The sequence below is a fragment of the Peromyscus californicus genome, unplaced genomic scaffold, assembly GCF_007827085.1.
Source record: "Peromyscus californicus insignis strain IS unplaced genomic scaffold, ASM782708v3 Scaffold_3__1_contigs__length_106647218, whole genome shotgun sequence".
In the NCBI taxonomy this organism is placed as follows: Eukaryota; Metazoa; Chordata; class Mammalia; order Rodentia; family Cricetidae; genus Peromyscus; species Peromyscus californicus.
In genome coordinates, this window is record NW_026294551.1 from 23,517,303 (window position 1) to 23,533,436 (window position 16,134).

Below are 16,134 nucleotides of genomic sequence, written 5' to 3' on the forward strand. Positions count from 1 at the left end.
GGATCTCTGCATCTTTAAGGCTCCGCGGGGCTGTCTGCTCTGGCGACGCAGGCAGGGCTGGCTCTGCCGCAGCAGCAGCGGACTCATCCTGTCGCTAAGGTCCAGTTAGCCAAGGTGGAGGATGGGAAAAGAATGGAGCTGTCCCAGCTCCTCAATGAGATCAGGGCAAACTATGAACAGCTTCTCACCAGAAATCAGATAGAGACGGTGCTGTCAACACGGATGCAGGTAATGATTTCATTCAGCCAGGCACCTTCAGGATAAGGAGACAGTCCATGTCTACCCGATTCCTGTCCCGGCCTCTCTGAGGTACAGTATTTTCTTTTCCACGCAGCATCTACTGGGGAGGCAATGTAGGTGTTTCTGCACTGGGTCTGGGGTGACAGACAGGGATAAACCCTGTGGCTGTGCTGCTGAATGGCCATTCAATAAATATTGATCGATGAATTGAAATTTTATATAGATCATAAGGTGACCGTCATTACTAAAACATGGAGTCAACAAATAATAAAATGGTGCACTCTGACCTCTTTAGATTTTTCAGGAAAGACGCATTCCAAACACTCTTCAAAGATATTATGGAGTTAATTATAGAAGTGATTTAAATAACATCTGTAGAATGAGAGCTTGATAGTCAAGATTGTTTGCCTGCACATTCTGAGAAGATAAAAGCAACTAAAATATATTTTTAAAGGTTTCTATCATCTTTTCCATGCATTCAGCTTTATACTGATGGCTATAAATAGAATCATCTGAGTGTGTGAACCTGGCTTTCAGAGTCAAGGATACAAATTCTGACAATCAAAATCCCCCAGCTGGGTAGGGACTATACACTTAGAAGAAGTACCCATTTTTGCATTTGAACTATGAGAACCGTGTACTTCTGACACAAAGCTTGCAAGGCATTTAAAATAAATAAATGAAACAGAGCCAACTCAGACCAAGGCTCAATTCAAATTCCATACAAAAACTGTTATCGAGAAATCACAGGACTTCGTTCCATTAGCAATCTACTGGAACATCATTATAAATTTTGCTTGTGGGTAGCATCTTAAGTTTTCAAAAAGAATGATCAGTTCCCTAGATTAAATAAGGTCACTAGGCTGTTGGTTTAGATGTTGGAAAAGTTTGTTCACCTTCATATGATAGGGGAAAATATTAAGAGAGGACAACTTTTGAAAATTATATACCAAGTGAATACTTTATTTTACAAAGTAGGAATCTAAGTTTAGTGTACAAGCCCCAATGCTGAACTGAGTGACTTTGAATAAAAAAGCAAAACTCTCGTAAGATCTGTTTGCAACATTTTATAATATAAAGGTTCTTGAGAGAAATGTTTTTTTCCAAGTAATTCACAAAGTCAATTTACTTTATTATCACAACATACTGCAAAGCCCTGGGTTTAAACCCTAGCACCAAACAGGTAAATAAGCCAAATAAAATAAGCATATAGTTGCTGTAGCTAGCAATCGCTGCATAAAAAGTCGCCCCCAAAACTCAGTGGGCTAAAGTGTAGGCTATTGTATTCTGTCTTGTGATTCTGTGGGATGAGGATGTTGGGATATGGGGACTCTGGTGCTACGCGAGATGCTGAATAGGATGCAGTCACCTCAGGGCCCTATTGGCTGGCATGCTCCAAGTGACTGGCTAATGTGTTTGGGACCTTGGCAGTAGATTGCCAAAAGGCTGCCTTGAGACACCTGAGCCTGTTTCCCTCTCCATGGACCTCAGGTCCCTCTCCACCTAGCCTTCCTACACAGCCTTCTCTAACCAGGTATCCAGATTTCTTCTACGATGATGACCCAGGGCTTTCCAAAAACAATGTGGAAGCTAGCAGGCTTCTTAAGGCATAGCCTAGAATGGACGCAGCATCGGCTCTACCATATCCAGCTGATGACAGCAAGACTCAGGACATGAACTTGGGGAGGGGTAGTTCACTGGGAACCACCTTGGGAATCTAGCTACCACACAGTTTACCTGCCAGTTGCTCACTGGGAATTCAAAAGACCAGTGGTCCCCATAGTCTTACATTGTTTCCAAAAGTCTCCTCATTCTTTTTTATAGTTGCTCCCGTAGATGTTGGTTGCTTGACTTTGCCAAGTTAACACTAAACACGTGATAAGCTGACAAAAGAAAGGAGGAAAAATTTGCCTCTAACATCTTTCTTTTTCCATTTTTCAAAGCGCGTGCGGGGGGGGGGGGGGGGGGGGATGGGGGGTATTGTATGTTTATGTATATGTGTGTGTGCGTGTTTGCATGTGTATGGGTGAACTGTGCAAGATTCACATGCATGTTGGGCCATATGCTGGTAGGGAAGCACAGTTGATCTCAAACATTGTCCTCCATCACTCTTACACTTTGTCAGTTGAGGCAAGGTCTCTCCGTCAAATCCAGAGCTCACTGACATGTCCAGACTTGAGACTTCCTGTCCCATCTTCCCAGGCTGGAATTACAGGCAAGCTTCCAAACTTACCCAGCATTTACAGAGGTTCTAAGGATTGGAACTCCTGCCTGTAGGCTGTGTCATAAGCAATTAGTTACTGAGCCAAATCTCCAGCCCTTTTCTCTAATATCTTGCCCTAAACTTTATTCACAGACTTTTATCAACTCTGGCTTCCTTTAAACAAAATCTACCATATAACCAAATTTACAGATTTAAAAGAACATTAAAAAGTTGTCATTTTTTTTTTACTTCAAATCAACTCAATACACTGCTCCTAATGAGGTCAAATGTTGATAATGCTGTTAACTGGTGTTTTCTTTTAATTCCATCAGCATGAAAACATTTCAAGCAAAACAGAAAATACCCCAGTTTCCCCCCTGTGCTTACCAGGCAGGCATTCTACCACTGAGCTTCACGTCTTCCCCTACTTGTTTTTTTTTTTTTTTTTTTTTTTTTTTTTTTTTTTTTTTGGTTTTTCGAGACAGGGTTTCTCTGTGTAGCTTTGCGCCTTTCCTGGGACTCACTTGGTAGCCCAGGCTGGCCTCGAACTCGCAGAGATCCGCCTGGCTCTGCCTCCCGAGTGCTGGGATTAAAGGCGTGCGCCACCACCGCCCGGCCCCCCTACTTGTTTTTATTTATTTATTTATTTATTTTGGTTTTTCGAGACAGGGTTTCTCTGTGTAGCTTTGCGCCTGGAACTCACTTGGTAGTCCAGGCTGGCCTCGAACTCACAGAGATCCACCTGGCTCTGCCTCCCGAGTGCTGGGATTAAAGGCGTGAGCCACCACCGCCCGGCCCCTACTTGTTTTTATAAGAGGAGACAATTTAGAAAATAATCTTTAAGATGTCATTTCTGGGACTTGGAGGATAGCTCAGCTAGTTTTACTGTGGAAGTATGAGGACCTGATTTTGATCTGCAGGACCCACAATATAAAAGTGAAACATGGTGGTGTGCAATTGTGATCCCAGCAATAAGATCTGGAGATAGGTAAATAGATCCCTGGAGCTCACTGGCCAGCCATGCTAGCCTAATCAGCAAGCCTGGGTCCCAGTGAGAAACGATGTCTCAAAAAAAAAGGTGCTTTGGTTTTTTGTTTGTTTGTTTGTTTGTTTGTTTGTTTGTTTTTCCTGTTTTTGTTTCTCGAGACAGGGTTTCTCGGTAGCTTTGGAGCCTATCCTGGACTAGCTCTGTAGACCAGGCTGGCCTCAAACTCACAGATCCACCTGCCTTTGCCTCCCGAGTGCTGGGATTACAGGTGTGCGCCACCACCACTCGGCAAAAAAAAAAAAAAAAAAAAAAAAAAAAAAAAAAATTAAGAAAAGAAAAAGTGGGTGGCTCCTGAGGAACTACATTCTAGCATATATATTTTTTTCACAAACATACACCTACATAGTACACATACACACACACACACACACACACACCACACACATTCACAGTATCTTTTTCATTACTACCCCAAATATCCAAACTGAAGATGCCTCTAAAAAGATCATTTTGAAAAAAGTAAAAAGGTTTCCTCAACATAGAACTTTATTTAAGAACCTTGGAGCCTGTGACAACTTAATTTTCCAATTTGCTAGCATAGTAATATGTTTTCTAATGGTGTCTAGCTCCCAGTCCACACATCCAGAATTGACCCCTTTTTGGATGTACAGCTGTGTATATCTGCCTCTCTGAAGCAGCCTACAAAAACAAATGTTGGAAAATAATCACTGAATTTCAATTGATCTTCCTTATCGACACATAGGGGAATGTGAAAAATCAGAGGTCACAAATTTGTCTCGAAAACTTCCTCTTCATTAAAATAGATATGTTCCTCTGTATTTTCTTTTTTTTAAGATTCATTTATTTATTATATATACAGTATTCTGCCTGCATGTATGCCTGCAGGTAAGAAGAGGGCACCAGATCTCATTACCGATGGCTGTGAGCCACCATGTGGTTGCTGGGAATTGAACTCAGGGCCTCTGGAAGAGCAGCCGGTGCTCTTAACCTCTGAGCCATCTCTCCAGCCCCTCCTCTGTATCTTCATGGGCTGCTATAGTCAGAAAGGAACTTTTGAGATCATTTGATAGCAGAGAAGATTGGGGCTGAGAGCATAATTGGCTGGTTCAAGTATTTGATTGATTAGTAATGAAGCACCGGAACACACTCTTGTAATCTAATAGTGAAAAGAAGACATGATTTGATTCCTACATAATTGTGTAAACACCTCCTTTTCAATCATGCCCTTTGGTTGTCTTGTTTTGTTGTTGTTGTTGGTTTGGGTTTTTTGGTTTTGTTGTTTTGTTGTTGTTTGCTGTTGTTATTGTTGACTTTCTTACAGCTAGAGGAAGATATAACCAAAAAAATGGACAAGGATGGGGAGGCTCTGAAGGCAGCTCAGGCGGAACTCAAGGAGGCCCGCCGCCAGTGCCACCACCTGCAAGTGGAAATTGAGACTCTCCACGCTGTGGTAAGGAAGACCCCAAGACACTGGCTCATCGCACCCCAGAGGCTACGTGATTTAGGGGAGGAGGGGGCTGGGGAAGGCAGCTTGCTGGCAGAGCATCTGCCCAGCATGTAGAACAGAGGGAGGAAAAATAAGACTCCATCGCTCTAGGGTGGAGGCCACTGAACGGTGGAGGCCACTGAACAGTGGAGGCCACTGAACGGTGGAGGCCACTGAACGGTGGAGGCCACTGAACGGTGGAGGCCACTGAACGGTGGAGGCCACTGAATGCTGGCCGCGATCCTCGCTCTTTCCCACCCAGTGGCTGTAATCCGCTCCTTGGAGGTTCAGTTTACATCTAGAGAAATTCAGTTGCACTTGCTCCTGGCTCTGGGGCTCCCTGAATGTTGATATGAGAAAATGGATTGTGTGTTGTTATTGTCTATAATGTTCTAACAGCATTCCTGCCATTGAGATTTCTAATGGGAAAATAGTTACGCACTTTCCTGATAGGCCTTTTTAAAGTTCTGTTTGTGTTGGTTGGTTGGTTGGTTGGTTTAGTGTGTGCACGTGGGAAAGTCAGAGGACGATTTTTGTGAGGCAGTTATCCCCTCCACCGTGTGGGACCAGGGGATTGAACTCGGGCTGAGCAATGCCTTTATCCACTGAGCCATCTCATCGGCCCCTGACATGCCTTTTGTAAGTAGTCTGTTTCACCTTTGAGAGTCATTATATTTTCAATATTTTTTTTTTTTTTTTGGTTTTTCGAGACAGGGTTTCTCTGTGTAGCTTTGCGCCTTTCCTGGAACTCACTTGGTAGTCCAGGCTGGCCTCGAACTCACAGAGATCCACCTGGCTCTGCCTCCCGAGTGCTGGGATTAAAGGCGTGCGCCACCACCGCCCGGCTTATTTTCAATATTTTTAAAAAATCAAGTAATTCAGGATGACAGTACGTTAATCACAATGTAAAGGACTTCTTTTTTTCTTGCTAAAGGAGTGATTACAACATTATTTTGAAATACAGAAAGCTACCTAGTTACATATATTTTTTTAAATATCCAGTACTGGAGATTAAACCCGGGCCTGTGCATGGTGAACAAGTGCTTTGCTGTGGAGCCTCATCCTTAGCCCTGCTTCTTCTTCTTCTTGTCATTTTGTTGTTGTTGAGACAGCGTCTCACAAAGTTGCCCAAGTGGGCCTTGAACTGGTGTCCCTCCTGCCTCCACTTTCTGAGTAGCTATGATTACAAGTGAGTGTCATCTTGCTCAGCCACTAAACATAATTTTCTTATGGAAGCCAGGCACAGTGGTTCATGGCTATAATCCCAGCATTTCGGAGGCCGAGAAAGAAGGATTGCCATTAGCTCAAGGTCAGATTGACTGCAGAATTAACTAAGCCTGGTTACACATACCCGTAATGCCAAGTCCAAGGCCAGCCTGGGCTACATCATGAGACCTTGTCTCAAACAGCAGAAAGGGGGCCAGTAAGATGGCTCAGCAGGTAAAGGTGCCTGCCGAAAAGCCTGACACCCTGAGTGTGATCTCCCAAACTCACATGATGGAACAAGAAAAACAATTCCTGAAAGCTGTCCTCTGACTTCTACATGCACACATTCACATACACAGAATAAATGTTAAAAAAATTTCACATAGCAAAAGGAAAAGGTCCTCTTGTGTAAGTGAAGCACAACTCTTATAATATTTAAATTAAAAAAAAAAAAAAAAGTGGGGCTACAGTGTGACTCAGAGCCTATCCTGTTCAAGGCCCTGGCTTTGATTGCTAATGCCAAAAACAAAACAAAACAAAACAAAGATAGATAGATAGATAGATAGATAGATAGATAGATAGATAATAAATAGATAGATAGATAGATAGATAGATAGATAGATAGATAGATAGATAGACAGACAGAATGGAACAGGTGACTATGAGACTTCAGAAGCCTGTCTGTGTCACTGGTTCACTGCTGATGACGTCTGTCAACAGGAAAGGGGTCTTGAAAACTCCCTGCAGGCCAGTGAGCAGCATTACCAGATGCAGCTGCAAGATCTGGAGTCGGTGATTGACGGACTAGAGAGGGAGCTGCAGGAAGTGAGGGGTGGCATCGAGAAGCAGCTTCAGGAACATGAGATGCTTCTCAACACGAAGATGAGGCTGGAGCAGGAAATTGCCACATACCGCCGCCTGCTAGAACAGGAGGAGATCAGGTACCTAAGTCCACATCGCTAATGGCACAGGGTGGCATGGGGCCACACGCACAGAGCCACTGTTGATGCCATCAGAAAAACCAAATCCAAAAATAAAGCCCGCCACCACCACAGCCTGTTCACTGAGCTCCTATAGTAGAGCGGGATTAGCACACTCTCCGTGGAGCATGAAGAACTATGTCCAGCCGGCTCCAACCAGCACGCTCATAACCAGAGTCGGCTGTTACAACTCTTGTTCACTAAAGAGGCTCTTCCTATCCTTCCCACTTTCTTCACTGTCTCTCTCTTTTAGGACTAGTCCTTGCCTTTGATAGATCACCCCCAAAGAAGTTTGGTGACTCACACATTATCACCAGAACTTGGCCCAAAGGCCCCACCCCCAACCCACAGTGAACTCCAAAATAGTACTACTGTAGTTAGGGGATGGGGCTCAGCCAGGAGAGGGCTTACCCAGCATACACGAACCCCTGAGTTTGTTCCCCAGCATCACATAATCCAGACGTGCATGCCTGTAATCAGAGCACTTGGGAAGTGGAGGCAGGAAGATCGCGAGTTCAAGGTCATCCTCAGCTCCACAGCAAGTTGGAGGCCAGCTTGAGTTACAAGAGACCTTCTCAAAAAATGAAAAATAGTAATCATGTGATTCTGTTACGAGTATGGAAAGCAATACTGTTCTGAGTCACATTTAAAAGGCTTCAGGTATCCTGAGGTAAGAAGGTGTTAACGGGGGAATTCTTACTTACTCAATATTGTATTTTACAACCATTTAAAAGGCCTTAGACCCTTGAGCATGGCATTACCTCCACGTCTCTATATTCCCATAACAATAAATCTTTGTTCTTGCTTGTTTCAGAATTCTGAGTCTTCTGCAAAACCAGATGGAATAAGTTTAGCCTGTGATAAGCCTTGGCTTAAATCCTTCAAAAATCATAAATTGAATTCAAAATATACCACTTACTAGCTGAGTGACCTTGGACAAACTACTTAACCTCTCTGTGCTTCAGTTTTCTCATCAGCAAAATGGGAATAATATTATCTGCATCACAAGATTACTGTGAGAATCTAATGAATTAACACTTGTGAAGTGCTTAAAGCACTGTCCAGCACATTGTGCTCTGTGAAAAATACATAACTTTATATATGGTGTGAATGTAATATCTGATTAAATAATGACCATAGATGTTCATTCCTAATCATTTGAGATATTGACAAATTGGTTTTTAATATTTTTCTAGTTTTCTAAATTTGTATTATTATATTTAAGATATAAATACAGGAGAATACAAATGAACAATGTTATTACACAAAACCCAGAAAATATAGTGAACAATGATATTAAGTATTATACATTGTATTCCTATGACCTTTGAAATCCTAGTGTTGCCGGGCTGTGGTGGTGCACGCCTTTAATCCCAGCACTTGGGAGGCAGAGGCAGGCGGATCTTTGTGAGTTCGAGGCCAGCCTGGTCTAGAGAGCGAGATCCAGGAAAGGCGCAAAGCTGCACAGAGAAACCCTGTCTCGAAAAAAAAACCTAAAAAAAAAAAAAAAAAGAAAAGAAAAAAGAAATCCTAGTGTTAACATACTCCTAGTTGCTCCAGTTTAAGATGTTTTATTTTCTGGTCATCTAAACCCCGCCCTCCATGCGCCCCGCCCCCACACCCCGCCCCCCAGGCTGGCTCCGAATTGATACTTAACTAGTCTCACACAGCTCTTTTGGTAATATAGATTCCTATCTATACAATGTAGAAAATTGATCTGTGTATTGTTTTAACCCTTATAAAGCTAGCTCCTAGTTTTCCTCCGCTCTTCCTTGTGCCTGGGAGATTCACTGACAGAGACGCTGCATGGCCTCACTCATCACTGTCAATGCTGAATAGTATTCCCATTGTGTGAATGTAACAACTTACCCATTCTCTTGTCTGTTTTCTTTTTGTTTGTTTGTTTTTATTTTGTTTTGTTTTGTTTTTGTTTTTGTTTTTGTTTTGCTACTACAGTGTTGTTTCTATGACTCTTTCCGTTTCAGATACTATGGTTGTATCCAAGGCGAGAAAAAAGAAGAAAAACCTGCTACCAGGAGTAAAGTTGGCTTTCTTCTCCCCTCCGGTGAGTTTCTGACCCAATAAACTAATTTGAAAATAGTCATGTTATTTGTGGAGATTATACAGAAACTTGTCCAAAGCAGCAAGAGAAGGAATTTTCAGGACTTCAATGTTGTGATTTCCCCCCTACACACATACTAACGTACTTCATTTTCCTTTTCGTTTTCAACGTTGTGATTTAATGTAACATTTTCACAGCCATTATAAATGAAATATCTTTTTCAACGAAAGTCTCACAAAAGTATGAGAATGAAAGTGTGGAGACAATGACTAAACAGCCAGAATTAAATGGAAGTGTGGAGGAGAGTGCGGAGGCTCACGGCACCATTCAGTAAGTAAAACTGCTTGGACTATGAAATACTACTAAACATGATGAAATGCACCTCAGTCGAGCAAATCTGAGCAGTCTTTTCCAAGTATTTCAAATACTTTCAATATCCTGTGATTTCTCAGGCAGACACGAGTATACACACATAACAACACATATAAGAGTATGAAAATAATTCACCTTTCTTTCTAAAACTAAAATCAGAACATAAGAATTGTGTAGAATCCCAGCACTGGAGAGGAAGAAGCAGGTGGATCTCTGTGTGTTCAAGGCCTGCCTGGTCTACATAGTGAGTTCCAGGACCGCTAGGGCTATATAGCAAGACCCCATCTCAAAAAAATAAAAATACAAGAATTGTGTAGAAATTCCACAGAAATCCATATTAAAGATTATATTCTTATGGTTGTTAAAGTTATATGGAGAGATGACTGTGATAAAGAGCACCTGGTGTTTCTCAACCCTACACTACTCCAGTTCCAAGGAATCTGATGTCCTCTTCTGACCTCTGTGGGCACCAGGCATGTACCACTTGGTACACATACATACATGCAGACAAAACACACACATAAAATAAAATAAACAAATCTAAAGTGTTAAAAATCCCACAATGCATACAATATACATATTTTTCATAAATATGAACTATACTTTGTGTCTATTTCTTCTTCTATAAAAAAGTTTATTTTCCTCATTTCAGGACAGAGAAAGTGGATGAAGTTATAAAAGAATGGGAAGGTTCATTCTTTAAAGATAACCCCCGATTGAGGAAAAAGTCTGTTTCTCTTCGATTTGACCTCCATTTGGCAGCCACCGATGAAGGATGTTTACAGAGCAGGCGGGAGAATCTGCCAGACATCGAAGTAAGGCTTATCATGCGAAGATCATGTAGTATTCCCTCCATCAAGCCCCCACCAGCAACCAACTAACCCAGAGATAGTATTTGATTTATCAGAGACACTAGGATGGACCTAGGCTGGCCATGCTGACGCCCAGTCCCAAATGTAAGTCACTCCATACGTATGGATAATGTGAAGATGCTGTGGGCTGCGTGTGGCTCTCTTCAGAGAACATGTATAGTAAGAGGTAAAGTTGCTAGGACTCCAAAGATGAGCATATTTTTTGGAGAGGGGAGTGCTTAAAAATAAATCAGAAATTTGGTGTGATTTCTGTTTTGTTTGTCATCCAAATAGTCTTTATCCTGGCGAGCTTTTTCAGAGACTTGAAGTATAAGGTGGCTTGGTTAAGTCTGTCATTTAACTCAATGGCTGAACATCCTAAGGAAAATGGAATAGCTTGTCTGAATACTGAAGAGTTACACAGAGTTACTCCCCATGGTTTCAGGACCAGCTGAACCTAAAATGTTTGTTCTACTTCTAAAAAGGCAACAGTTAGGAACCAATGTTTATGGAGGGGGTCTCGATCTTCTCTTAGGATTTTTCCATTTGAGACAATCATTTGAACTCTGGGAATTAAGAAAATTAAGAAGTGGTCTGTCTGTGAGCAATTCTGAAGTACTGAGTACACCTCAAGGCTATTTTGATGATTAATAAAATTGGGGTGCCCTATATCTTACAGTTCTTTTAGAATAAGAATCTGATTTGCAGGAGAATCACTTTGTTGAAAGAACTGTAAAAGTTGTATCCTTACACACACACACACACACACACACAGACACACACACACACACACACACACACACACACAGAGCTGTACAAACAAAACTTTAAAAGCAAATGGAAAATGTGATTACTCTAGTTACTAGGACAGTTACCCAGTTGCGCACCATCTGAACTCTTCCATCTGTAAAATGAAGTGTGAGTGGCGTTTGCTCTGGGCCTTAGAGAAGGTCCTCCATGAACTGGGAGAAAGAGTTCCTGCAGTCATTTATGTGAACCAACAGCATAGTATTGCTAGCTGAGCTAAGAGTTGTCTACAGGACTTGCTTTAAAAATGTTCAAACTGTAATAAATGCAGACGTAAAATATATTTGTGAATAGATGACAAGGTGTTGCAACATTTTTAAAAACAACGTAATTTGTTTAATGCAGGTATATTTGAGACCTTAAATAATAAATACCTGTTTTAAGACACTAGGTGGTTATAAGCTTTTTTTTTCTAACCAACAACAAAAAGGAGTACAAACCACTGTTCTTTGTTTCCAGCTGAGATATCATAAGGGCTATAGCTATGTTAGCATTAGCGCAGCCTTCAAAAATCAACCCCTCCCTCCCCGTCCTCTCTCCACATGTGTGTGTATCTGCATATGTATGTATGATGTATGTATGTATGTTGACCAGTAAATATGCTTTAGCCACAAGGAAATTATGTTTAGTAACTTTTAATATAATACAGGGATTTTAACATTTGCCTTTTTCTTTCTATTACCTCAGGTTCCTTTTAGCCTGACTCACTCTATTTAGTGAAAAGGAATGATGCTGTTCTGTCAAGGATACAGCAGCATATTAAGTGCTTATTCTTGCATAAGCATCTGTCCCAAACTTGCATCCTATACATAAAAATGGTTCTTGAGGGGCTGGAGGCCAGAGCTTCACCTAGCACACAGGAGGCCCTGGGTTTGGACCTCAGGAAAAAAAGGGAAAAGTTTCATTCTTCATTAAATGCTACAACTTTATTAAAGCTTTGAAATGCAATCATGTAAGCTATTGTACTGGTTACTGTTCTATCAACAATGATTATGGTAAAGCGATACATCTAGGGTAATCTACTGCAGTACTGTTTGTTAGTACTGGGCATTGTGAATTAACAGCTTGCTAAAGAAATTCCACTATGCAGCTATCATGTGTGTATAATATGCAGTACTTGAATTTGTAAATGATTTTTGTTTGCTTCAAAGCATTTTAAAATCGGAATATGAATTTACCAAAGTAAATGATACCGCTATAATAAAAAAAATTGAAACATGACTGTTGCACGAATTCTAAATGGTCTTACAATAAAAAAAAAAAAAACAGAGCCAGATACTGGAGTAAATGCTGAAAAATCAAAGGAACAAGCCACAGCCTGTTCTCACATCACCAACTTCAAGAATCCTCTGACTGAATGCCCCTGAGTCCTCAGCTGAAAGGGCCTCAGTTCCTGTCTCCTCACACTTACATGCCTTTCTCCACCCAGCCATATCACTTACTGTCTCAACCTTCCTACTCCTGGGATTAATGGCGTGTGTGCTTCCCAAATACTGGTAGCAAAGGCATGAGATCTCAAGTGCTGGGATTAAAGGTGTGTGCCACCATTGCCTGGCTCTGTTTCTTTTAGACTGGATTAATCTCCTGTAGTCCAGGGTGGCTTTGAACTCACAGAGATCCAGACAGATCTCCACCTCTCTGTGTGCCACCACCGCCTGACCTCTATGTTTAATCTAGTGGCTGGCTCTGTCCTCTGATCTTCAGGCAAATTTTATTAGAATACAACAAAATATCACCACACATGACCCTTAAGGCTGCCTTGTATTTGAGCTCTCTTATTTCAAAGATGTCTATATATGGATAAGTCAAACAAAGCTAGCTCACTTGAGGAAGGGGAAAAAACCACATTCACTTGTAATCCCAGCACTTGGAAGGCAAAATAAAGAGTAATTCCAGTTACTAACAACTGTAGGCTCCTAGCCGCAGCTCTGCCTTTAATCAGCCATGTGAGAGGAGGGATCGCTCTGTCTCCAAGGCCTCAAGTTCACACTTGAAGACAAAGAGAAGGCGATGCTCACTTCTAATTTCTGCCTCCCCCGCTGCCTCGCGGTTGCTTGAAATAATATGCACACTGAAACATCTGGCAAGGCCTACTCAAATGTACAATTCTACTTCAATGAAAACTGTCTCTGGAAGTGAAGAACTTGTGAGGGAAATTATAACTGACGATGACTAAGCAAAAGTTCAAAGCGCAAAAGCTATTTTCAATTCAATTAGTTCAGGAAAAATTACTCCTTCCTGGTCAATGACAAAACTTGTGCTGTTCTGTCATGGCAGTCTTTGAAGTACCAGTGATGGCTAAAGAAAAAGAAACGATTTTTATGCAAAGGTTTAAAAATAACTTATTTATTTAAAATTTTGATTTTGTACCGACTGTATGCATGTGATAAGTTACTACATTTACTTATTCTGTCTGCATGTGGATCACCCGGAGCATGTGGAGGTCAGAGGACAACTTGTAGGGGTTGGTTCTCTCCTTCCATCTGGGTGGCTCCCAAGGCTCGAACTCAGGTCATCAAGCTACGAAGCAGGCGCCTTTACCAGCTAAGCCACCTTGACAGCCCCCTCTATACGTTTTTGAAATCTTAAGGAATAGAGGAAGAACCAAAGGAGGATGAGATCATCATCCATTAATTTCACAGATTTAATAAGCATCTAAATATATCATTCATTGTGTTCAAAATATCAAATATCCCCACCCCCTAGACAATGAACATCAGGCAACCTGTAGGAACACTGACAGCAGGAGAAAGTCCTCCCCAGGGATGAACCCCCTTAAGTGGTTATCCAATCCCAAATGGTCAGCTCTGAAATCATATAATAGGAAAACGAAATGGCCTGAACAGGTTGTGTCCATATAGTTATGTGATACACACACACACACACACACACACACACACACACACACACAGCAGCAGCACAGTGCCCCCCCCCCCACCTCCTTTTCCACCACTCCATCCCACAGTTGCTAAGGCAGGGAAGAAACAAGGCTGGAGTTGCTGAGCAGGCCAGATTAAGAGGCTCAGCCAGAGAAAGAGGGTTCTGGGATCCCTGCTGTGGCTCTGTGGATCCCACATTCACCCTTTCTATGCCTTTTGTGTTAAAATCCAGTTCGGGATACATTCCCTCATGCTGCCCATTCATCCGACAAACTCTCCTTTGGTCTTTCCTTTCAATGTGCCCTTCCACTCCGTTATTTCTACTCATGAGTATGAAAATGTTGGGCGATAGAAGAACTGGACAGTGTTATCACTTATCCCTGGCTCTGCAGACTTCTAAAGATATCCCACTTCCTGTTGTCACAACCAGGATATGGGCCAACAGGAGGCCCCAGAATTCAACCAGTTTCTCTAAATGCCAACAGTGTCCTTAGATAAACACAGGTCATCTCTTCACTTTTCCTCCACCGTGACCCACATTAGCCAGGTGTCTCTATACTTCATATGGTCCGCCAAAGTACTTGGAATTAATAAAACAAGCCTTGGAATGGTCCAGAAAGATGCCTCTACGCATGTTATGCCTAGATCTCGGGGACCCCCCAAAAGACCACCACGGAGACTGAATCTCACATGTAAAAGCAAAGAGCCCTTATTTTCAAGCTCCAAGCTTGGTCTGTCTGTCTGTCTGTCCAATGCAGCGGTGAGAGCAGAGAGCCCTGACTGAGCTCAGGCGGGGTAGTTTTCTTCAGAGCAGAGGCTGGGATGAGGCTATTTCCAGGGTTCAGGACCCTGATTGGCCGACATTTGTCTAGCGGTATCTGTAGAACAGAAATAGGTGTGCGCTAGACTCGGGACCTCTGGCCATCTTATCTATCTAACCTTATCTAATGGTTGGAATGTTTAGGATGTCAGGTACTTCTTGGATGTGGGGCCTCCCTGGGTGGGGTCAGTTTATGGCTTTTCCTGGGTCTGGGTGTTGCCTGCCAGTAAGCCTGTCACAGAAGCTGTGTGGTGAAGCTGTTTTGGGCCCCCACAACACACACTTACTGAATACCTAATTACAAGACTAGCTCTTAGAAAACACTGGTAAGAATTGCGAGGCGATGGTGGCGCCTTTAATCCAGCACTCGGGAGGCAGAGGCAGGTGGAGCTCTGTGAGTTCGAGGCCAGCCGGGTCTACAGAGTGAGTTCCAGGACAGCCAGGACTGTTTCACAGAGAAACCCTGTCTCGAAAAACCAAAAAACAAACAAACCCACTGGTAATTATGAAATTGTCCGGTCCAGATGTCTGAACCTTTGTTCAGACTTTCCAAGATTACAGATGGCCCAGTCCCATACAGAGGGTATCAAGACACAGGACTACAGAGAGCCAAAGAAAAGAGTGGCCAAGGAAAAGTTCCAGGAGGGCATCACAAAGAAACAGTTGAGCTGGCTATTTGAAGACAGGCGAGGCTAAACTGAATTGGTTCTCCTGGAAAGAAATGTAAATTGCCACAGGTATAGGACCTGGTAAGAGTGAGCTGACATCTAGGCTCAGAAACCCGTCGCCATCACTCAGCCTCCAGAAAACTACAAAAAACTCCCGTGTTGCTTTTCGCTGAGGCTGTTGAGGCAGGGAACCCTGCTGGGCGCTGGCAAGGACCTAAACGCGGGGACCCGAGTCCTCCCCGCCTCCATCCTGCATCCTGCATCCTGCAGCGGCGTGCTGAGGACCACAGCGAAGGGAAGCGCCCGGGTGCGGGGGGTGCGGGAGCTGCGTCCCGCCCTCTCCCGGGAGAGGCTCCGGCGTGCCGTCGCCCGGCGCGGGTCTCACACGGCGGCACCCACCGCCTGGGTGAATCCCCGCCGCGCTCCCAGCGCAGTTCCTGCCGCCCGGCCGCGAGCCGCGAACCGGGGCCCGCAACGCGGCCCGGCCTTCTCCGCCCTCCTCGCCGTGACGAATCGGCGCCCGGCTGGGACAGGATCCAAACTGGAAGACT

General features: G+C 43.1%; 1 protein-coding gene across 2 annotated transcripts; it reads left to right on the forward strand.

The window, feature by feature from the left end:
* Positions 1–18: 18 nt before the first annotated feature.
* Positions 19–12,437, forward strand: Krt222 (keratin 222). 2 transcript variants are annotated; one of them, XM_052756834.1, is made up of 6 exons: positions 19–228; positions 4,774–4,902; positions 6,865–7,085; positions 9,110–9,189; positions 9,384–9,516; positions 10,211–12,437. In XM_052756834.1, exons 1-6 carry the CDS (start codon positions 133–135, stop codon positions 10,437–10,439), a joined length of 888 nt encoding a protein of 295 aa, XP_052612794.1. In that variant the 5' UTR covers positions 19–132; the 3' UTR covers positions 10,440–12,437. The 2 variants fall into 2 exon arrangements, with proteins under 2 accessions (XP_052612794.1, XP_052612795.1); XM_052756835.1 differs by having other exon boundaries at positions 134–309.
* Positions 12,438–16,134: the final 3,697 nt, after the last annotated feature.